The 24,296-nt window shown below is 49.7% G+C and overlaps 1 protein-coding gene across 2 annotated transcripts in view; it reads right to left on the bottom strand.

Moving 5' to 3' along the window:
* Positions 1 to 3,410: 3,410 nt before the first annotated feature.
* MOCS1 (molybdenum cofactor synthesis 1) overlaps positions 3,411 to 24,296 on the bottom strand; it is a 40,559-nt gene continuing 19,673 nt past the window's right edge. For both annotated transcript variants that reach the window (XM_077282023.1, XM_077282022.1), the window contains exon 11: positions 3,411 to 5,966. Coding sequence is in view for 1 of the 2 variants with exons in the window: in XM_077282022.1 (XP_077138137.1) it covers positions 5,155 to 5,966 (812 nt within the window). In the remaining variant the exon portion in view is untranslated. The remainder of the gene's footprint in view (positions 5,967 to 24,296) is intronic.

Genomic DNA, 24,296 nt, shown 5'->3' on the forward strand with positions numbered 1-24,296 from the left:
ATAGACACACCCCTCCCCCTCGCTTATCCGTACGGTCATTTCTGAACAGGCTATAGCCCTGCAAGTTAACAGCCCAGTCATGGCTCTCATCCAGCCACGTCTCAGATATCCCCACCATGTCATAATTATGCTCCAACAACATTAGTTCTAATTCATCCATTTTGTTGGCGAGGCTTCTGGCATTAGTATACATGCACTTGATGTTCCTATCTGCACCTTTATTCTTTCTTAAATTACTAACTGTTCTAACCCCACTCCCCATGCCTCCGCCACCCCCAACTTCCTTATTTGTGCCCAGGTCTCTATCTGCACTATCTTCCCCTCCTATAAAATGAATACCCTCCCCCCCATTCCCTAGTTTAAACACTCCTCCAACCTTCTAACCATTTTCTCCCCCAGCACAGCTGCACCTTCCCCATTGAGGTGCAGCCCGTCCCTAGCGTAGAGCCTGTAGCCCACTGAGAAGTCGGCCCAGTTCTGCAGGAACCCAAACCCCTCCTTCCTACACCAATTCTTGAGCCACTTATTAACCTCCCTAATCTCCCGTTGCCTCTCTGGCGTGGCACGTGGTACAGGCAGTATTTCGGAAAATACCACGTTGGAGGTCCTTGCTTTCAGCTTGCAGCCTAATTCCCTGAAATCATCTTTAAGGACCTTCCACCTACTTCTAACTTTGTCATTTGTGCCAATGTGCACCATGACCGCTGGGTCCTCACCAGCCCCTCCCAGTAATATGTCCACCCGATCAGCGATGTGTCGGACTCGAGCGCCAGGTAGGCAGCACACCGTCCGACGATCCCTGTCTTTGTGACAGATTGCCCTATCTGTTCCCCTAATAATTGAGTCCCCCACTACCAGCACCTGTCTCGCCTGCCCTGCGACTGCAGTGACTGCACCAGCAGAATAGTGAGTGCAGCTCTGGGGTATAATACAGGATGTAACTCAGGATCAGTAATGTAATGTATGTACACAGTGACTGCACCAGCAGAATAGTGAGTGCAGCTCTGGGGTATAATACAGGATGTAACTCAGGATCAGTAATGTAATGTATGTACACAGTGACTGCACCAGCAGAATAGTGAGTGCAGCTCTGGGGTATAATACAGGATGTAACTCAGGATCAGTAATGTAATGTATGTACACAGTGACAGCACCAGCAGAATAGTGAGTGCAGCTCTGGGGTATAATACAGGATGAAACTCAGGATCAGTAATGTAATGTAATGTGTGTACACAGTGACTGCACCAGCAGAATAGTGAGTGCAGCTCTGGGGTATAATACAGGATGAAACTCAGGATCAGTAATGTAATGTATGTACACAGTGACTGCACCAGCAGAATAGTGAGTGCAGCTCTGGGGTATAATACAGGATGTAACTCAGGATCAGTAATGTAATGTATGCACACAGTGACTGCACCAGCAGAATAGTGAGTGCAGCTCTGCGGTATAATACAGGAGGTAACTCAGGATCAGTAATGTAATGTATGTACACAGTGACTGCACCAGCAGAATAGTGAGTGCAGCTGTGGAGTATAATACAGGATGTAACTCAGGATCAGTAATGTATGTACACAGTGACTGCACCAGCAGAATAGTGAGTGCAGCTCTGGGGTATAATACAGGATGTAACTCAGGATCAGTAATGTAATGTATGTACACAGTGACTGCACCAGCAGAATAGTGAGTGCAGCTCTGGAGTATAATACAGGATGTAACTCCGGATCAGTAATGTAATGTATGTACACAGTGACTGCACCAGCAGAATAGTGAGTGCAGCTCTGGAGCATAATACAGGATGTAACTCAGGATCAGTAATGTAATGTATGTACACAGTGACTGCACCAGCAGAATAGTGAGTGCAGCTCTGGGGTATAATACAGGGTGTAACTCAGGATCAGTAATGTATGTACACAGTGACTCCAGTGTTAGTTTATTTCTTGTACATTAGAACTGGAAATTCCCAAATAAAACATTGGTACAGGAAATTAATCAATCTCTTTACATTTCGTGTGCAGTAATTCCACACTGACGTTACACGTAATTACGGTATTAATTTCACCCCTGGCGTTCACAGGTTAATATGTGACGTTTTCGTCTTTCTGTGCCGGCGCCATCTGTGGTGATACTGAGTGTCGGGGAGGTGAAGCCATCAGGATCTGGAGGAGTTAGATCCCGTCGTTTGCTGCTTCTAGCCTTCATTGGTTTTATTTGTAGCCATTCCAGGAGGCTGAGACCACAGACGTACGGAGGCCCGATAATGTCCTGTGGTCTCCATGTGAAGGAGGAGGATGGCAGTCCCCGCCTGCTCTGGTGATATGGGGGCAGTCACTACGGTGGGGTTGTTGCCCTTTCTTTCCACAGAACCTGAATAGCCAGAGATGCTTAGCGCTACTTAGAATTCCATCACGTACCTGAGAACTTGGAGAACAATCACCACCTCCAGCTCCATCAAGGTCCTCATTCCTGACCATTATCTACTGAGGAGGCACTGCCGAAAGGGGAATCCACTGCCACCATTGGGGTTACTGTGGGATATAGAGGTAGGTGTATGTCACATCCACACCCCTGAAGATCCATCAAATACCAGGAGCACACTACGAGACCCATGGTATACCCGAAGCACCCCACCAGTCATGCTTATACTGAGAAAACCCCCACAAGAGCAGCCCTACACCCGGGACACCCCACCAGACCAGCCCTACACACAGGACACCTCACCAGTCCAGCCCTACACCCAGGACACCTCGCCAGTCCAGCCCTACACCCGGGACACCTCGCCAGACCAGCCCTACACCCGGGACACCGCTACAGACCCGCCCTACACCCGGGACACCTCAACAGACGCGCCCTATACCCGGGACACCTCGCCAGTCCAGCCCTACACCTAGGACACCTCACCAGACCCGCCCTACACCCGGGAAACCCCACCAGTCCAGCCCTACACCTGGGACACCGCTACAGACCCGCCCTACACCCGGGACACTGCTACAGACCCGCCCTACACCCGGGACACCGCTACAGACCCGCCCTACACCCGGGACACCGCTACAGACCAGCCCTACACCCGGGACACCCCCACCAGACCCACCCTACCACCGGGACACCAGCTTCATCCCAGGGACACCCCACCAGATCTGCGCTATACCTAGTACATGGCACATCTGCTCTGTATGGCGACACCTCACCAGACTTGCACTATACCCGGGACACCTCACCAGACCTTCCCCATACTCAGGACACCCCACCAGACCTGCGATATACCTGGGACACCCCGCAATATCTACCCTGTACACGGGGCACCTCACCAGACCTTCCCCTATCCGTGCCACCCCACCAGGCCCTTCGTTTTGGACTTTCGCTCCTTTTTCTTGTGTGGTATAGATCTGTTATACACCATGTACATCAAGCGCTGGTTATTGGCGATTTATTGTATAATGTAACAATGTATCAGATTCAGAATATAAAAAAAAGCAGCAGAATTGCTACAAAATAAGCATATTGTCTGCAGCGTAACGAAGCGCTAGCGTCCTCCGGGATGGTGGTGATGTCACCGGAGGTAGTGTAGGGTGAGAAAGGACCACGAGGTGTCAGCGTCCCCCTGAGATGGTAGTGAAGTCACAGGAGGTAGAGCAGGATAAGGGACCACGAGGTGCCGGCTTCCACCGGGATGGTAGTGATGTCACTGCAGGGTAAGACGAGAGCATGAGGTGCTGGTGTCCCCACGAATGGTGGTGATGTCACCGGGGTTAATGGAGGGTAAGACGGGACCATGAGGCACCGGCATCCCCCGAGGATGGTGGTGATGTCACAGGAGATAATGGAGGGTAAGAAAGGACTATGAAGCACTGGCATCCCTCCTCAGATGGTACTGATACCATAGGGGCTAAAAGTAGTGTTAGAAGTGACCACGAGGTGCCGGCATCCTCCGGGATGGTAGTGATGTCACAGGGGGGCAATGTAGTGTACGAGGGGAACATGAGGTGTCAGCGTCCCCCGGGAGGTAATGCAGGGTAAGATGGGACCACGATGTGCTGGCGTCCCCCAGTTTAGTGGTTATCTCATCGGGGAGTAATGTAGGGTAAGAGGGGAACATGAGGTGTCGGCGTCCCCCCGGGATGGACAGGGGGGCAACTTAGGGTTGGAAGGGACCACGAGGCATCGGTGTCTCCCGAGATGGTAGTGATGTCACGGGGGGGTAATGTAGGGTACGAGGGGAACATAAGGTGTCGGCGTCCCCCCCGAGATGGTAGTGATGGCACAGAGGGAAATGTAGGGTTGGAAGGAACCATGAGGCATCGGTGTCCTCCCCCGAGATAGTAATGATGTCATAGGGGGAAATGTAGGGTACAAGGGGAACATAAGATGTCGGCATCCCCCAGGATGGTAGTGATGTCACAGGGGTAAATGTAGGGTTATAAGGGACCATGAGGCATCGATGTCCTCCCCCGAGATGGTAGTAATGTCACAGGGGGTAACGTAGGGTTAAAAGGGACCATGAGGCATCGATGTCCTCCCCCGAGATGGTAGTAATGTCACAGGGGGTAACGTAGGGTTAAAAGGGACCATGAGACATTCGTGTTCCCCAGGATGGTGCTGATGGCGGGTGCATTGTGCGTTTCGGTCCCATCACTCCTGCACGGCGGCAGACGCTGCACATGTGACGCTGCCGCTGAATGTCGGTTCTGCACTTCACCGCTCCAGAACATGCTGACAATCTTTAGAAATACCGTGCTTTGTATTCTAGTTTTCTACTCTAGTCACATCCAAAGCTGCGCTCGCCAACATTACACTGTAGTAAGATGCAGAGCTGGGATGTTCACAGGATGCAGGACTGACTGTAGTAATCAGGCAGGAATCTGATGTGGACCGGTCGTACATCTCCTAACCTGCCATACACAAGTGATGAGCCCGTCGGCAGGCGCTCAGCCTGAATGTTCACGTTATTGCGGCTCTCGTGGATTCTAGGACGCGTGATTTTGACTGCCGCTTTGGATGCGACCAGAGAAGACAGGACGTAATGAGAATCAGTAAAATATGATTGGAGTCACATTGTTATGTAGATTCTTTCTGCAAAAGCTGAAAGCAGAAATCTCAGGTAGAGCCATCACGTTAGATCTCGGTAACATGGAAAATCCAGGATCCCCGACGCGTTTCTCATCGTTCTTCACCTCGCAGGAAATCTCCTCTCTGTCCTCCGGTTTTTCTCACGAGTTTCACCTCTTCGATCACCATGTCGTGAGTGACAGCCTTGCACATGTCATAGATGGTTAATGCCGCCACGCTCGCCGCGGTCAGCGCTTCCATCTCCACCCCAGTTTTACTGTAAGTGCGACACTCAGCCGTCACCACGGCTGCAAATCGCGTGGAGTCCAGTGTCAGGGAAACCTGGACTTGGCTCAGGGAAATGTTATGGCACAAAGGAATCAGCTGACTGGTCAGTTTGGCGGCCTGGATGCCAGCGATCTGTGCCACGGTGAGGACGTCGCCCTTCTTCAGGTGGTTGGACTGGACGAGGTTGAAGACTTCGGGGCCCAGGCGGATGACGGCTGTAGCGATGGCGGTGCGGCTGGTGCTCGATTTCTCTCCGACATCGACCATGTGAACCTTTCCGGCTCGGTCTACGTGCGTCAAATGTCCAGACACCTCCTGTAAACGGGAATTATTGTGCGTTTCAGATAGATTGTCAATGGAAGACTGTGGAGTATTAAGGCACTGAGAATGGGGGGCCGGAGACTCGGGGCCACGGCAGAAACTGCGCAGCGGAAGCACCAAAGGATTCACTACTGGTTTCCGAAAATCAGATTGTAAAAAGTCCATAAATCCTGTCTGCAAACCCCACATCGACCGGACCGAGCGACGGCAGAACCCAGCGCCCGGCACACGGGCAGCAAAAGATCGGAGATGTCCCATCATATAAAAACCCCAAACAGTTCTCCAAAAGTGAAGGACGGAGGAAGGAGGCGACCCTGGAAAGAGAGAAAATGGGAGTTATAGTCCATTGTCATATACTGAATTCTCAGGTATACAAGACATTACTGCACAAAAACATGCATCGTGGTCAAGAGTATAGCAGATACATCCTCCTACATAGGGGCAGTATTATGGTAGATATATATTCTTGTACATAGGAACAGTATTATAGTAGTTATATTCTTGTATATAGGAGCAGTATTATAGTAGTTATATTCTTGTACATAGGGGGCAGTATTATAGTAGTTATATTCTTGTACTTAGGGAGCAGTATTATGGTAGATATATTCTTGTACATAGGAACAGTATTATAGTAGTTATATTCTTGTACATAGGAGCAGTATTATAGTCGACATATTCTTGTACATAGGGGCAGTATTATAGTAGTTATATTCTTGTACATAGGAGCAGTATTATAGTAGTTATATTCTTGTACATAGGGGCAGTATTATAGTAGTTATATTCTTGCACATAGGAGCAGTATTATAGTAGTTATATTCTTGTACATAGGAGCAGTATTATAGTAGTTATATTCTTGTACATAGGGGCAGTATTATAGTAGTTATATTCTTGTACATGCGGGGCAGTATTATAGTAGTTATATTCTTGTACATAGGAACAGTATTATAGTAGTTATATTCTTGTACATAGGAGCAGTATTATAGTAGTTATATTCTTGTACATAGGGGCAGTATTATAGTAGTTATATTCTTGTACATAGGGGCAGTATTATAGTAGTTACATTCTTGTACATAGGGGCAGTATTATAGTAGTTATATTCTTGCACATAGGAGCAGTATTATAGTAGTTATATTCTTGCACATAGGAGCAGTATTATAGTAGTTATATTCTTGTACATAGGGGCAGTATTATAGTAGTTATATTCTTGTACATAGGGGCAGTATTATAGTAGTTACATTCTTGTACATAGGGGCAGTATTATAGTAGTTATATTCTTGCACATAGGAGCAGTATTATAGTAGTTATATTCTTGCACATAGGAGCAGTATTATAGTAGTTATATTCTTGTACATAGGGGCAGTATTATAGTAGTTATATTCTTGTACATGCGGGGCAGTATTATAGTAGTTATATTCTTGTACATAGGAACAGTATTATAGTAGTTACATTCTTGTAGATAGGAGCAGTATTATAGTAGTTATATTCTTGTACATAGGGGCAGTATTATAGTAGTTATATTCTTGTACATAGGAGAAGTATTATAGTAGTTATATTCTTGTACATTGGGGCAGTATTATAGTAGTTATATTCTTGTACATAGGGGCAGTATTATAGTAGTTATATTCTTGTACATAGGAGCAGTATTATAGTAGTTATATTCTTGTACATAGGGGCAGTATTATAGCAGTTATATTCTTGTACATAGGAGGCAGCGTTATTGTTATGATCCGGTGACCTTGGAGCCGCATGAAACTTTCTCTGGAGTCGGTGGAACCTGTACTGACCGCAATCCTGAACTAACACTGCAACTAGAAGTAGCCGTGGGGTGTGCCTAACACGAACCTAGACACCTCGACACAGCCGGAGGACTAAATACCCCTATAGAGGGAAATAGGAATGCTACCTTGCCTCAGAGCAGACCCCCAAAGGATAGGCAGCCCCCCACGAATAATGACTGTGAGTAGGAGAAGAATAGACACACGCAGGTAGAAACAGGATTTAGCAAAAGGGGCCACTCTAGCTAAATAGGAAAGGATAGGACAGATTACTAGGCGGTCAGTATTATAACCCTTCCAAAAATATCAACAGCAGATAATACAAAAAGTTCCACACTCTAACTAAAGACATGGAATGTATATCTGCCACTCCAGAGAATCCAACAAGACAGAGAAAATACTGACACAATCTAAGCTGGACAAGAAAACACAAAGAATAGCACTGAATTGTGAAGCACATAGCATGTGTGCCACAGGAAAAAAAACCCAGACACTTATCTTTGCTGATTTGGCAGAAAGGCAGGAGGAACCAGGCAGAGGTCCTACACCTCCCAAGAACAATTGACAACTGGCAAGGACTAATGAATCCTGCACGCGTAAATACCACAGTCAGAACTGCAATCAGCAGATACACCTGGCCAGGGCTGCAACTCAGGGGCAACTGAATTACCACCTACAACCACTGGAGGGAGCCCAAAAGCAGAATTCACAACAGTACCCCCCCTTGAGGAGGGGTCACCGAACCCTCACCAGCGCCCCCCGGCCGATCAGGAAGAGCCATATGAAATGCACGGACCAAATCAGCAGCATGGACATCAAAAGCAAAAACCCAAGAATTATCCTCCTGGCCATAACCCTTCCATTTGACAAGGTACTGAAGCCTCCGCCTCGAAAAACGAGAATCCAAAATCTTCTCAACCACATACTCCCAACTCCCCATCAACCAAAACAGGGGCCGGAGGATCAACAGAGGGAACAACGGGCACCACATATTTCCGCAATAAAGATCTATGGAAGACATTATGGATAGCAAAAGAGGCCGGAAGCGCCAATCGAAAAGACACCGGATTAATAATCTCAGAAATCCTATAAGGATCAATAAACCGAGGCTTAAACTTAGGGGAAGAAACCTTCATAGGAACATGACGGGAAGACAACCAGACCAGATCCCCAACCCGAAGCCGGGAACCAACACACCGACGACGGTTAGCAAAACGCTGAGCCTCCTCCTGAGACAACACCAAATTGTCCACCACATGAGCCCAAATCTGCTGCAACCTGTCAACCACAGAGTCCACCCCAGGACAATCAGAAGGCTCAACCTGCCCAGAAGAAAAACGAGGATGAAAACCAAAATTACAAAGAAAAGGCGAAACCAAAGTAGCCGAACTAGCCCGATTATTAAGGGCAAACTCGGCCAATGGCAAAAAGGCCACCCAATCATCCTGATCGGCAGACACAAAGCATCTCAAATAAGTCTCCAAAGTCTGATTAGTTCGCTCGGTCTGGCCATTTGTCTGAGGATGAAATGCAGAAGAAAAAGACAAATCAATGCCCAGCCTAGCACAAAAGGCCCGCCAAAACCTAGAAACAAACTGGGAACCTCTATCGGACACAATATTCTCCGGAATACCATGCAAACGAACCACATGCTGAAAAAACAACGGAACCAAATCAGAAGAGGAAGGCAATTTAGGCAAAGGCACCAAATGAACCATCTTAGAAAACCGGTCACAAACAACCCAGATAACCGACATCCTCTGGGAAACCGGAAGATCAGAAATAAAATCCATAGAAATATGCGTCCAGGGCCTCTCAGGGACCGGCAATGGCAAAAGTAACCCACTAGCACGGGGAACAACAAGGCTTGGCCCACGCACAAGTCCCACAGGACTGCACAAACGAACGCACATCCCGCGACAAGGAAGGCCACCAAAAGGACCTAGCCACCAAATCTCTGGTACCAAAAATACCAGGATGGCCAGCCAACACAGAACAATGAACCTCCGAAATCACTCTACTAGTCCATCTGTCAGGAACAAACAATTTCCCCACAGGACAGCGGTCAGGTCTATCAGCCTGAAATTCCTGAAGAACCCGCCGTAAATCAGGGGAAATGGCAGAAAGGACCACCCCTTCTTTCAGAATGCCGACCGGTTCAAGGACCTCAGGAGAATCAGGCAAAAAACTCCTAGAAAGGGCATCAGCCTTAATATTCTTAGAACCCGGAAGATACGAAACCACGAAATCAAAACGGGAAGAAAACAAGGACCATCGAGCCTGTCTAGGACTCAGCCGTTTGGCCGACTCGAGGTAAATCAAATTCTTATGATCGGCCAGGACCACAATATGGTGCTTGGCCCCCTCAAGCCAATGTCGCCACTCCTCAAACGCCCACTTCATAGCCAACAACTCACGATTGCTGACATCATAATTGCTGCCACTCCAGAGAATCCAACAAGACTGAGAAAATACTGACACAATCTAAGCTGGACAAGAAAACACAAAGAATAGCACTGAATTGTGAAGCACACTGCATGTGTGCCACAGGAAAAAAACAACAGACACTTATCTTTGCTGATTTGGCAGAAAGGCAGGAGGAACCAGGCAGAGGTCCATAACCTCCCAAGAACAATTGACAACTGGCAAGGACAAATGAATCCTGCACGCCTAAATACCCCAGTCAGAACTGCAATCAGCAGATACACCTGACCAGGGCTGCAACTCAGGGGCAACTGCATTACCACCTACAACCACTGGAGGGAGCCCAAAAGCAGAATTCACAACACGTTATATCCTATAATCAGCCTCACTCAGTCCACTATAAAGTCCTGACAGTCGCCCCAGGTAACATATTACCAATGCCCCTTATGTTGCTGCGCTCCGTTACAATGTGTTCTGGGATGTAACAGAACAGAGACCACTATAAAGTTTGTACCCCACATTTTCCCGCTATATTGCAGATACATTGTGACCAAACTGACGGATCTCAGTGTGACTAAAGTATAATCAAATGAAGCTCAAGACAATTAAAGTAATGAGACACTTCACCCTTAAATCCTACTTCCGAGTCTCGAAAAAAAATAAAGAGAAAAGTCTGTGGAGAAGTGAGGAGACTTGTACAGAGAGTTCGAGGTCTCAGCTCCTAATCCAATTACAGAGATAAATTCATGTTTCAGGGGACGGCGGCAGATTTACCAGCATCTTCCGTGCCCCCCCAACCATCCCCGGTAACAGAGCGGAGAACCACATGAATAAGAATTCCCTCTAATACTTGCACATATGTCCTATGGGACTAGAGGGGCTTAGAACAAACACACGGGGGGCTGCAGGTCTGTCAGCAGAGCATCAGTGCCAGCATGGCGGGTGGAAAGCCCATGTACAAGCGAAGGTTGCTGTGACTCAAATACGTCTTCAAAAAAGAGAATTCAACTAAGCAAATATATTTGTTCTCCGACCGTTTCAGGTACGCAGCTCTGGAGCTTTGTGTTTCTATGGTTACACAATCCAAACCTCACTACTACTCTGTTCTGTGAAGGGAAGGCAGAAGAAAGCACAAGACTGAAGGTCAGACTACAGAGACACATTGTTTGTAGTCTGTCACCATGGAGACACATAGGTCTGCACAGGAGCAGCGGACAACTGTAACGTTGCTTCATTGTTTAACTGTCGCTGCCTCCAAGAATAGAGAAAAAGAAAAACAACCGGCCAGTCAAGTAAGAATGACGGCTGGCAGGGAAAGGTGACAAGAGGGGAAGATGGCAGCCAAGAGGTCATAGTGAAAGCCTGGAAGAAAAAGATGGCGGCCAAGAGGTCATAGTGAAAGCCTGGAAGAAAAAGATGGTGGCCAAGAGGTCATAGTGAAAACCTGGAAGAAAAAGATGGCAGCCAAGAGATCATAGTGAAAGCCTGGAGGAAAAAGATGGCGGCCAAGAGGTCATAGTGAAAGCCTGGAAGAAAAAGATGGCGGCCAAGAGGTCATAGTGAAAGCCTGGATGAACAAGATGGCGGCCAAGAGGTCATAGTGAAAGCCTGGAGGAAAAAGATGGCGGCCAAGAGATTATAGTGAAAGCCTGGAGGAAAAAGATGGCGGCCAAGAGGTCATAGTGAAAGCCTGGAAGGAAAAGATGGCGGCCAAGAGATCATAGTGAAAGCCTGGAGAAAAAAAGATGGCGGCCAAGAGGTCATAGTGAAAGCCTGGAGGAAAAAGATGGCGGCCAAGAGGTCATAGTGAAAGCCTGGAAGGAAAAGATGGCGGCCAAGAGATCATAGTGAAAGCCTGGAAAAAAAAAGATGGCGGCCAAGAGGTCATAGTGAAAGCCTGGAGGAAAAAGATGGCGGCCAAGAGGTCATAGTGAAAGCCTGGAAGGAAAAGATGGTGGCCAAGAGATCATAGTGAAAGCCTGGAAGAAAAAGATGGCGGCCAAGAGGTCATAGTGAAAGCCTGGAAAAAAAAGATGGCGGCCAAGAGGTCATAGTGAAAGCCTGGAAGGAAAAGATGGCGGCCAAGAGATCATAGTGAAAGCCTGGAAAAAAAAAGATGGCGGCCAAGAGGTCATAGTGAAAGCCTGGAGGAAAAAGATGGTGGCCAAGAGGTCATAGTGAAAGCCTGGAAGGAAAAGATGGCGGCCAAGAGATCATAGTGAAAGCCTGGAAGAAAAAGATGGCGGCCAAGAGGTCATAGTGAAAGCCTGGAAAAAAAAGATGGCGGCCAAGAGGTCATAGTGAAAGCCTGGAAGAAAAAGATGGCGGCCAAGAGATCATAGTGAAAGCCTGTAAGGAAAAGATGGCGGCCAAGAGGTCATAGTGAAAGCCTGGAAAAAAAAGATGGCGGCCAAGAGGTCATAGTGAAAGCCTGGAAGAAAAAGATGGCGGCCAAGAGATCATAGTGAAAGCCTGGAAGAAAAAAGATGGCGGCCAAGAGGTCATAGTGAAAGCCTGGAGGAAAAAGATGGTGGCCAAGAGGTCATAGTGAAAGCCTGGAAGGAAAAGATGGCGGCCAAGAGATCATAGTGAAAGCCTGGAAGAAAAATATGGCGGCCAAGAGGTCATAGTGAAAGCCTGGAAAAAAAAGATGGCGGCCAAGAGGTCATAGTGAAAGCCTGGAAGAAAAAGATGGCGGCCAAGAGATCATAGTGAAAGCCTGTAAGGAAAAGATGGCGGCCAAGAGGTCATAGTGAAAGCCTGGAAAAAAAAGATGGCGGCCAAGAGGTCATAGTGAAAGCCTGGAAGAAAAAGATGGCGGCCAAGAGATCATAGTGAAAGCCTGGAAGAAAAAGATGGCGGCCAAGAGATCATAGTGAAAGCCTGGAAAAAAAAAGATGGCGGCCAAGAGGTCATAGTGAAAGCCTGGAAAAAAAAGATGGCGGCCAAGAGGTCATAGTGAAAGCCTGGAAGAAAAAGATGGCGGCCAAGAGATCATAGTGAAAGCCTGGAAGAAAAAGATGGCGGCCAAGAGATCATAGTGAAAGCCTGGAAAAAAAAAGATGGCGGCCAAGAGGTCATAGTGAAAGCCTGGAAAAAAAAGATGGCGGCCAAGAGGTCATAGTGAAAGCCTGGAAGAAAAAGATGGCGGCCAAGAGATCATAGTGAAAGCCTGGAAGAAAAAGATGGCGGCCAAGAGGTCATAGTGAAAGCCTGGAAAAAAAAGATGGCGGCCAAGAGGTCATAGTGAAAGCCTGGAAGAAAAAGATGGCGGCCAAGAGATCATAGTGAAAGCCTGGAAGAAAAAGATGGCGGCCAAGAGGTCATAGTGAAAGCCTGGAAGAAAAAGATGGCGGCCAAGAGATCATAGTGAAAGCCTGTAAGGAAAAGATGGCGGCCAAGAGGTCATAGTGAAAGCCTGGAAAAAAAAGATGGCGGCCAAGAGGTCATAGTGAAAGCCTGGAAAAAAAAGATGGCGGCCAAGAGGTCATAGTGAAAGCCTGGAAGAAAAAGATGGCGGCCAAGAGATCATAGTGAAAGCCTGGAAGAAAAAGATGGCGGCCAAGAGGTCATAGTGAAAGCCTGGAAAAAAAAGATGGCGGCCAAGAGGTCATAGTGAAAGCCTGGAAGAAAAAGATGGCGGCCAAGAGATCATAGTGAAAGCCTGGAAGAAAAAGATGGCGGCCAAGAGGTCATAGTGAAAGCCTGGAAGAAAAAGATGGCGGCCAAGAGATCATAGTGAAAGCCTGTAAGGAAAAGATGGCGGCCAAGAGGTCATAGTGAAAGCCTGGAAAAAAAAGATGGCGGCCAAGAGGTCATAGTGAAAGCCTGGAAGAAAAAGATGGCGGCCAAGAGGTCATAGTGAAAGCCTGGAAGAAAAAGATGGCGGCCAAGAGATCATAGTGAAAGCCTGGAAGAAAAAGATGGCGGCCAAGAGGTCATAGTGAAAGCCTGGAAGAAAAAGATGGCGGCCAAGAGATCATAGTGAAAGCCTGGAAGAAAAAGATGGCGGCCAAGAGGTCATAGTGAAAGCCTGGAAGAAAAAGATGGCGGCCAAGAGATCATAGTGAAAGCCTGTAAGGAAAAGATGGCGGCCAAGAGGTCATAGTGAAAGCCTGGAAGAAAAAGATGGCGGCCAAGAGATCATAGTGAAAGCCTGGAAAAAAAAAGATGGCGGCCAAGAGGTCATAGTGAAAGCCTGTAGGAAAAAGATGGCGGCCAAGAGGTCATAGTGAAAGCCTGGAAGAAAAAGATGGCGGCCAAGAGGTCATAGTGAAAGCCTGGAAGAAAAAGATGGCGGCCAAGAGATCATAGTGAAAGCCTGGAAGGAAAAGATGGCGGCCAAGAGATCATAGTGAAAGCCAGGAAGAAAAAGATGGCGGCCATAAAAAAGAAATATGGCTATGAAGTAAAGAAGGATGGCTACCAGGATTAATAGAGAAGTAATGTGGCTAAAAAAACAAAAATGGTGGCCAAGGAAAAAGATGGTGGCCAAGAGTAATAAGACGGGAGATGATGAGAACGGTGACAAAGACAGCGGCCAAGAAGAGTAAGAGGATGATGGCCGGGAAGAGAGTAACGTGAATACGGAGGAAAGGACGATGGTGATGGAGTCAGTGTGGAGGAAGAGGGGGGAGAGGAAGTAACCAGGACGAGAGAACATCAACGCCTGGAAATGAAGGTCGGTGATTGGAGACTTCTTCCAGAAATCACCCCCGCACTGGGGCAGTGGTCGCAGCGAGCAACCTGAGCGGCCATCAGGATAGCTTCCCTTTATGTGATAATTCGCTATTTCTCTATTAACGTCTCTACATTGTGTGACCCCCTCGGGGGCCCCCCCCCCCCAATCTCCCCCTCGCCCATTCCCCCCCCCCCCATCTCCCCCTCGGCCCCCCCCAGATCTCCCCCTCGGGCCCCTCCCAGTCTCCCCCTCTGCGCCCCCCGTGGCCCCTTGCCCTTAACCCCCCCCCCCCAATCTCCCCCTCGCCCATACCCCCTTCCCCCCGTCTCAGCTCGATACTTTGCGAGTTCTGCAGCACGGATTCCGCTGCGAGATAAAACATTCCGGACGCGGCTTTCATTCTCCGAGACCACAAGTTATTTTTAGTGTCAGCGCCGAGATATCATTAAGATATTTTGTGGTCGGGATTTCAGAGACTTTCCCAAAAACTGAGAAAAATAAAAAAGTTTATATCCCTGATCTGAATCCAAGTGATTACGAAACTCAATAGGACCGAAATCACAGTTATATTGTACCAGGGGGAAGAGAGCAGCCGCGAGACAACACATCCAGCAGTCCTATGTAACACTACAGATAACACAGTGATAACTCTGAGTACAGATAATGTAATAGATGTCACCTGCAGTCCCATGTAACACCACAGATAACACAGTGATAACACTCTGAGTACAGATAATGTAGTAGATGTCACCTGCAGTCCTATGTAACACCACAGATAACACAGTGATAACTCTGAGTACAGATAATGTAATAGATGTCACCTGCAGTCCCATGTAACACCACAGATAACACAGTGATAACACTCTGAGTACAGATAATGTAATAGATGTCACCTGCAGTCCTATGTAACACCACAGATAACAGTGAGTCTTTTATTAAATAAAATACTTTCACATGACACTAACTATGATACACTACAAATAGAACACAACAAAACAAAACATAAGAACAAAGCTCCAATCAGACGGCCACAAAAGACAAAAAAGAAACCTACTAATCAGGGACAAGAAAGAAAATTCCAATTAAATAAAGAAAGCAAAAAGAAAAGACAACAAACAAAATACTCATAACTTACATTAATACCCCTGTAAAAATTATAAATAGTAATAAAATCATACAAGACCCCCGGCCCAGCTTCATTCATACTACTATATACAACCCCAACTACATTCACACCGTCCTATATACAATATAAACAATATATACACTATAAACACATTATATACAGATTTATACAACGCCGCAAACACAGCAAAACCCTACTGGTCCCACTGCCTTACCTTACAGCCACCCGCTTGCACCGCCACATACACCCTACAACAAACCTAAATACAATACACTATACAAAATTATTATTATTAAATTTTTTTTTTTTTTTTTTTTTTTATTTATTTTTTTTTATTTTTTTTTTTTTTTATATATATATACACACACCTACACTAACTATCCCGCCACCCCTGATCCAGCTCTGGCCACAAAGTTCAGGAATTATCCGAGCTAGGATCAGGCCCCAAAGTTTTTCCCCAGGCGGGGCCTGGGCCAGGCCAGATCAGTCTCATATCACCGCTGTTGAAACCCCCCAATCCCCCACCCAACCTAACTAAGACCCTCTATTATACACACTATATACAATATATACAATACACTATATACAATATATACATAAACCAACTTCACAACCTACATACTCACCACCCAAGGCTCAAGTTCGATGCCTGCAAACCTTCTATTCAGGGAACAGAGATACAAAACAAAAATCTAGGGTGTAAAGATATCAGCCCACCACCAGGATATAGGAGCGCTAACGGACTAAGGCACCCCGAAGGAGAAACCCCTCCAGAGATGGGCCGCCCTCCGGGCACCCAGTCTTTCGCACTCCAGAGAACGCACCTTCACCAGGGCACCTAGGATGCTGCTACAAACTTCATCTACACGGAGGATTTTATGCTGCGTCGAAACTAAAACTCGTGCGTTCCACGTGAAGTACCTGACCACTGCGCTGACTAAGAATAAAGTGGCTCGGTCCCTTCTCCCGAGGTCTCTGAACGCTCCATAGGCCCACTCGGCATAGGACAGAGTGGCCAGCCGCGGCCAACCAATGGAAGCGCCCAGCCTGTTGTACACCTCTGTATTAAAAGGACAATGAAGCAGGAAGTGCTCCATGCTTTCCAGCATGGTAGCGCAAGCCTCACGGGGACAATTCCTGTCCACGGAGCTCCTGTGCTTCAAATTGTCCTTCACATACAACTTACCTTGGAAGCAGCGCCAAGTCAAGTCCCAATACTTCTTGGGGATCCTGCTAGAATTTAGCAAACTTAACCCAACCTCTAGATCCCGACTTGGGCAGTCCTTGAGGACCAATGGTCTCTGAAAATGCGAAAGCAAGACCCGCATGTCGAGGAGTTTCCTCGGGAGGGACCTCACTTCCCACATTCCCAGACCCCACCGGCGCATCATTTTCAGAACCGGGGTAACATAAGCCGGGAGATGCCCGTGCGGTGTGCGGAGATCCTTCAATCTTCCCCCTGTCTCCCATTCCTGGAAGAAAGGCTGAAACCATCCCTTGCAGGAGAATACCCACGGAGGAGCCCTCTCTTTCCAGAGGTTTGCCACGTTAACTTTCAAAAAGGTGTTCACTAGGAACACCACGGGGTTTACCATATTCAACCCCCCTAGTCTCCTCGTGCGGTAAGTGACCTCTCGTTTGACTAGATTCAGTCTATTCCCCCATAACATCTGGAAGAACAGACTGTAGACCCGTGTCCAGAGAGGCTCTGGTAAGACACAGACGCTGCCCAGGTAGATTAGCAAGGGGAGCAGGAAAGCTTTGCACAGGTCAACCCTTTCCCTCAGGGTCAAAGACCAACCCTTCCATTGGTCCACTCTTTGGGCGACACCTTTGATTCTGCCTTCCCAGTTTTTCGTGGGGTAATCACCCTGGCCAAATTCGATGCCTAGGACTTTGGCATGTTCTTGGGGTTCGGGGAGGGTGTCCGGAAGATCAAACGCGGGATCCCCGCCTCCCAGCCAGAGACTCTCACACTTGTCCTGGTTGACCTTGGACCCGGATGCCTCCGAGTAGCTCTCCACTTCTGACATCACCACCATCGCCTCCTCTTGCGAAGAAACAAAGACCGTGACGTCATCCGCGTAGGCCACTACCCTCAGGATAGCCTCCGGCGCCACCCCGCCCATCCCCACCCCCGCCAACGGCCCACAATCGACCCTTCTGAGGAAGGGATCGATCGCAAACGCGTAAAGCAAAGGGCTAAGAGGGCAGCCCTGGCGGACACCGGACTCTACCCCGAAAGGTTGTCCAATCCACCCGTTTACCAGAGGGAAAGTCTCAGCCCCTGCGTACAAGGTCTTAAGCCAGTCCACAAACCCTCCAGGCAGACCATACCTCAAAAGAGTGGACCAGAGGTACTCGTGGTCAACCCGATCAAAGGCTTTTGCCTGATCCAGGGTCAGCAAGAACCCCTTCCAAAGGCCCGCCCTGCCTTGCTCCACGGCCTCTCGGACACCCAGAACAGCACTGAAAGTGCTACGGCCAGGAACGCAACAGTGCTGGGCCTCCGAAAGGAGCCGCGGCGCAAATTTCACCAGCCTGTTGAAGAGTATCTTAGCCAAAACCTTCCTGTCCACATTGAGAAGTGATATGGGACGCCAATTCTCAATGCGTGATGGATCCTTACCCTTTGACAAAATGATCAGAGCCGACCTCCTTAATGATCTCGGCAGAGTGCCCGAGGAGAGACACTCATTAAACACCTGAGTCAAGAGGGGGACCAAGGAGTCCCTAAAGGTCTTAAAGAACTCGGATGTTAAGCCATCCGGACCTGGCGATTTTTTGGGCCGGAGCCAATCGATCGCCAGTCTCACTTCCTCTTCTTTGATCGCTTCTGCCAAACCGCCCAGCGAGAGGTCAGCCCCTGGCTCAGGAACAGCTTCAGCCAGGAAAGCCGACATCCTGTCACGATCCAGTTCCTTCCTTCCCAAGAGGTGCGAGTAGTATGAACTGACGACCTCCAAGATCCCTGATCTGGACCTTCTCAGGGATCCCGTACTGTCCATCAGCCCCGTCACTATCTTACTATTCACTGACATCTTGCAGCTTCTGTAGGGGTCGGGCGAGTAGTACTTCCCGTAGTCCCTCTCAAAAACCAAAGATGCGTGCCTATCGTACTGACACCTCATTAGCAAGGATTTCACACTGGAGATCGCCTCGCGGCTACCCCCAGTCGAGACAAGTTGCTCGAGTTTCCTCCTCAGGCTCTGATACAGGCGATCCCTGTTCAGGCTTCTGAGGTTCGAGAGTTGCCGGAAGAATCTCGCCACCCGATGTTTGAACATCTCCCACCACTCCGACTTAGTGTTACTTAGGCCCAGCAGCGGTACCTGGCTCTGAAGAAATTCCTCAAAGGACCGTCTTACAGCTTCTTCCTCAAGGAGTGACGAATTCAGCTTCCAATAACCTCTTCCCATCCGAGGAGTCTCTGTAACGCTCAGAGAAAACATAATCAAACAGTGATCGGAGAATTCCACCTCCACAACCGACAACGGCGAGGAAACGGCCTCCTCCTTCAAATAAAACCTGTCTATCCTAGACCTGCACTGACTACCTCTAAAATAGGTGAACCCCGCGTGGCCTGTGTTGTGCCGGATGTGGACATCCACCAGGCGTGCCTCACTTACTATCCTATTTAGCGCGACGCAATCGTAAGCCAGCCGGTCTACGGAACCTCCTCTATCACAGGGTCTCGTGACATTGTTGAAATCCCCTCCAAAGACCACCTGCCGACTCGAAAATAAGTAAGGTTTGATCTTCATGAAGAGACACTTGCGGTCCCACTTGGACTGGGGACTGTAGATGTTAATGAGCCGAAGCTCCTGTCCCCCCATGGAGACATCTAGGATCAAGCATCTCCCCATTTCTAACTCGATCAATCGTCTGCATTCAACCGCTGCGGTCTTAAAAAGGACCGCCACCCCGCTATACGGCTCGGCCGCGAGAGACCAGTAGGAGGGCCCGTGCCTCCACTCCCGCCTTGCTTTATGCATGGTTGATAGGTCGGTCAACCTGGTCTCCTGCAAAAACAAAATGTCGGCGTCAAGTTGGCCGAGAAAATGAAAGGCCGTGTACCTTGCCGCTTCTGACTTTATGCTGGCAACATTAATGGTTGCCAGCGTCAACGGGGTGGGTGCCGCCATCATGATTGATTGAATTAGATAGCCTTTTTCTTCCCACCCCCAACAGTTTCACCCTCTTCCTCTGACAATGATGAGTTTTTAGTGCGCTTAAGACAAACTGACTCATCCATTCTCTCCTTACATACACTCTGGCCCTTGTCTGGTGGTCCCGAGGTAGTCCCCCCCCCAGAAGGCTTTGTATTTGCCCCCTGAGAAGAAGACCCAGCGACCTCCTGAGCCCCAACAACGTTGTCCGCAACCTCCGGTCCCGGGTCCCCATCGCCCCCCTCTGGAGGGGAGTCCTGGAGGGCCCGGAACCGGTTAGAGAGATCCACCAGAGGGGGGGCGGCTGGACCTTCCAATGGCACCTGGATCAGGGCTACGGAGTCAGAGGGGTCGCACTCCGAGGAGGAGGCTCGAGGCCCGGACCCCCTCTTATCCTTAGTTGTTTTCCTGTTACCCTTTTTCTTTTGCTGTGACCACTCCCCCTCTCCCTCATCCAGACTGTCACCGGATGAAGGTTCCTGGGCAGACATGGTGTCCTTTTGCTCCTCTCTTTCAAGTCTCTTGACTTCCTCGCTCAATTCGCTGTCTTTAGGATCCTCAGCTGCAAGTGGAGCACCCGGGTCAGAGTTTAGGGTCATTACTCCCTGCCCCCTTTTCCCATGGCGCTGCTCCTGCCGCCTGATATTGGATGGCGGCAGCCTGCTCCTCACCGGTTCCCTGCCTCCTCCGCCTCTGCTGGTCCCTTCACCGGCGAGATTAGTCCCGGCTTTCGCCTGTCCCGCACTCGCCGCTTTCAGGACCGCATTGGCAAAGGAACGCGGACAGCGACTGAACGGGTGACCGAGGTCACCACACAGGTTACACCTAATCCTGCCACAGGTAGCAGCAAGATGGCCGAGGTCCCCACACAGTGCGCATTTCTGGGTGGTACACTGCGCACTGAAGTGTGTGGGGCTGCCGCACCTGTGACAGACCTTAGGCTGCCCCCGGTAGAAAATCAAGATCCTGTCCCTCCCCAAAAATGTTGAGGAAGGGATATGGGTAACGGTGTTTCCTGAAACCTTCAATTTCACCATGAAGGTCCAGGCTCCTGACCAGATACCATGCTCATCGAGGGTCTTCTCGGGAATACCGACGATGTCGCCGTATCGTCCAACCCAGGTGGAGATGTCTACACAGGAAAGTGACTCGTTACTGGTCAAAACGGTCACCTTCCTGACTGAGTTCTGGCGGGATATTGCCACAGCGAGGAAACCCTGCCATTCGGGGCGACCCCGAGCCAGCTCATGGCGAGACCAGAAAAGCTCAAGGCCCTCCGGTCTCACGAAGCTGACATCGAAGTAGGAGGTCCCATAGGGATGGATCAAGGCGAAGATGTCATATGCCACGAAGCCCATCCCCAGCAGGAGCTCAGCAACCTTTGACCGATCAGGACAGGCATCCTTGCTTACCCACTGGAGACGGGCCACGTTCCTACGGTTACTCCTCTGCCCCGGTGTCGGCAGAGACCAGACAGTCTCTGCCCCTCTATCTCGGAAGGCGGAAAGACCGTGTCTCTCTATCCAGAAAGACAGATCAACCTCCCTCCCCTCTACATTGATGGAACTCTCCCCTCTCCTCAGGGCGTCCAGGAAGCGCTGCTGCAAGTCACCATCCTCAGGGTCACCAGACAAGGGCGCACTACTACCCCCAGCAGTGACAGCTGCTGAATAGCTTGGGGCCGAAGCCCCCGCCACCGCTGGGGAGGCAGCAGGACCACTACCTGCTTCCCCTCCACCAACACCAGTAATGCTCTCCTCATTCACTCCTCCACTACTCCCATCATTTGCAACATCACTACTCCCACCATTCACTCCACTACTACTCCCATCATTTGCAACATCACTACTCCCATCATTTACTCCACCACTGCTCCCATCATTCATTCCACCACTATTCCCACCATTCACTCCACCACTACTCCCATCATTCACTCCACTACTACTCCCATCATTTCCTGCACAGCTCCTTTCATTCCCCTTACCACTGCCACCACTTCCCGTCATTTTATTACCTGTATTGTCACCACCATTTGTCCCAGTGTTCTCTGCACCTGCCACAGTCACATCCATTCCTTCCTCACTTGTGTCTGCTAGCTTCTCTGCACTCACACCTGCTGGACCGGGGGAGGGGTGCAGCACCACACCCGTTTTCCCTTGATTGGTGCTGACTCTTTGTTGTGTCTTTGGAGCGCCTTGCCCCCCCACTGCAGCAGTTTGCACTTTATTATTTTGGGCCCGCTGCTCGTTGGGGGGCGCCGCCTGCCCCGCACCCACAGACTTCGCGGTCCTGGTGTCATGCTGGGGCGCTGGAGCACTCTGTCCCCCTGTCACAGCAGGGCGCCTCTTGTTCCCTGCAGATGATTTATCCTTTTTCTGTCCTTTTTGGACACGCTGCTCTCCTGTCACAGCTGCGTGCCTGTTCTCCTTTAAGGCGCACTGCGCCCCTGTCACAACAGTGCGCCCTCCTTTCGCCGCACCATGTTCCTCAGACCTGCCCCCCACAGCCCCGGCGTCGGCCGGCACAGCCGTTGGGAGCAGGGATGGAGTCTGCCCACACTGTCCCCCTTTCGCAACGGCGTGGACACCCACCTCACCCCCCTCAGCCCCGGTGATAACCGGCTTAGCCGCAGAGGGCAGGGAGGGAAACTCCTCGGGGTCCCCTATGTCCGGCGCCGTGAGTACCTCCACAGCCTCGCCCCCTGCACTGTTCCCCGCACAGACGGCAGCACCGCCGGACGTCCTCCTCCTCTCCCCACCTTGCCTATGCCCCAGACCCACTGCAGAGCCCGTGCGTTTAGGTTTGGTGGGGTTTACACAGGAGGTGGTAGGTGTAACATCATCCATCAGTACATATCTGTAACTCACCACCTCCCGTGCGGTCTCCGTCGTCTTCTTCTTCCTCTTCTTGGTTTCCTCTGCTGGCTCGTCCTCACCGAAGGAGAAGCGGTCCAGGTTCACTGGAGACTCCAGCTGTCTGATCTCCTGTAGCAGACCGCCCTCCTCCTCTTCCTCCGCTGACACTCCAGCCTGTGCTGTCGGAGTCCTCTGCCGTGCCGGGAGGCCGCTTCCCTGTTGTCGGCTCTGCGGCTCACTCTCCCGGCTGGTTCCAGCTTGTAGGACTCCAGTCACAACCACATCGTCCTCCTCCTCCTCGTCGCTTAGGACGCCGGCTGGCGGTTCTCCTGAGGTATTTAACCCCTTCATTTCTGAGAACCGCCGCTGGTTCTTAAACCTCTCCAGGAAGGGACCTGCGCTTTTCTCAATCCCCTCCCGGAGGAGCACTAACCGGGCCACCTCATCTCTGAGGGCTCTTAACCTCTGGGAGGTCACAGGTTTCTCCTTGCTAGAGGCTCGGGTATTCAGGATCCGAGCCTCCCGCAGCTCCTCCTTCAGCCCGGTCAGTGCTTTGCCGGCGTCCTCATACTCACGTAGCATGGCGACCACTCGGGAGGAGAAGGTACTCATGGACTCGCCGGAGCTCCTCTCCCCCCAGGATGTTCCTGGGCTCTCCTTCCTGGGGCCTGGGGTGCCCCTGTCTCCCTCTCTGGGCGGACGATGAGCCGTCTCAGGGTTGGAGTAGGTGGGTATGGTTCTTCTCACCCGTCCTGACCTCCTCAGTCCCTCTTGGGCCAGTTGCTGTTGCTGCTGCTCTCTGTCCCCCGCCGGCACAGACCGGGGAACAGAAGCCTGGGAAGCCATGTCGGCCTCCCAGGAAGCCTGCCTCTCCCTGGGGAGAAGAGAGGCAGACTCTGGGCCTCCTGCTGGAAGTCCTGGAGCTCACAATACAGGTGCTGCTCCCAGCAGGGTGTGACTGATTGTGCGCACCTGTCCTCCACACTCAGTCCTGTGTAACACCACAGATAACACAGGGATAACTCTGAGTACAGATAATATAGTAGATGTCACCTGCAGTCCTATGTAACACCACAGATAACACAGTGATAACTTTCTGAGTACAGATAATGTAGTAGATGTCACCTGCAGTCCCATGTAACACCACAGATAACAGTGATAACTGAGTACAGATAATGTAGTAGATGTCACCTGCAGTCCTATGTAACACCACAGATAACATAGTGATAATTCTCTGTGTACAGATAATGTAGTAGATGTCACCTGCAGTCCTATGTAACACCACAGATAACATAGTGATAATTCTCTGTGTACAGATAATGTAGTAGATGTCACCTGCAGTCCTATGTAACACCACAGATAACAGTGATAACTCTCTGAGTACAGATAATGTAGTAGATGTCACCTGCAGTCCTATGTAACACCACAGATAACATAGTGATAACTCTCTGAGTACAGATAATGTAATAGATGTCACCTGCAGTCCCATGTAACACCACAGATAACACAGGGATAACTCTGAGTACAGATAATATAGTAGATGTCACCTGCAGTCCTATGTAACACCACAGATAACACAGGGATAACTCTGAGTACACATAATGTAGTAGATGT

Source organism: Ranitomeya variabilis, chromosome 2 (assembly GCF_051348905.1).
Source record: "Ranitomeya variabilis isolate aRanVar5 chromosome 2, aRanVar5.hap1, whole genome shotgun sequence".
Taxonomy (NCBI): Eukaryota; Metazoa; Chordata; class Amphibia; order Anura; family Dendrobatidae; genus Ranitomeya; species Ranitomeya variabilis.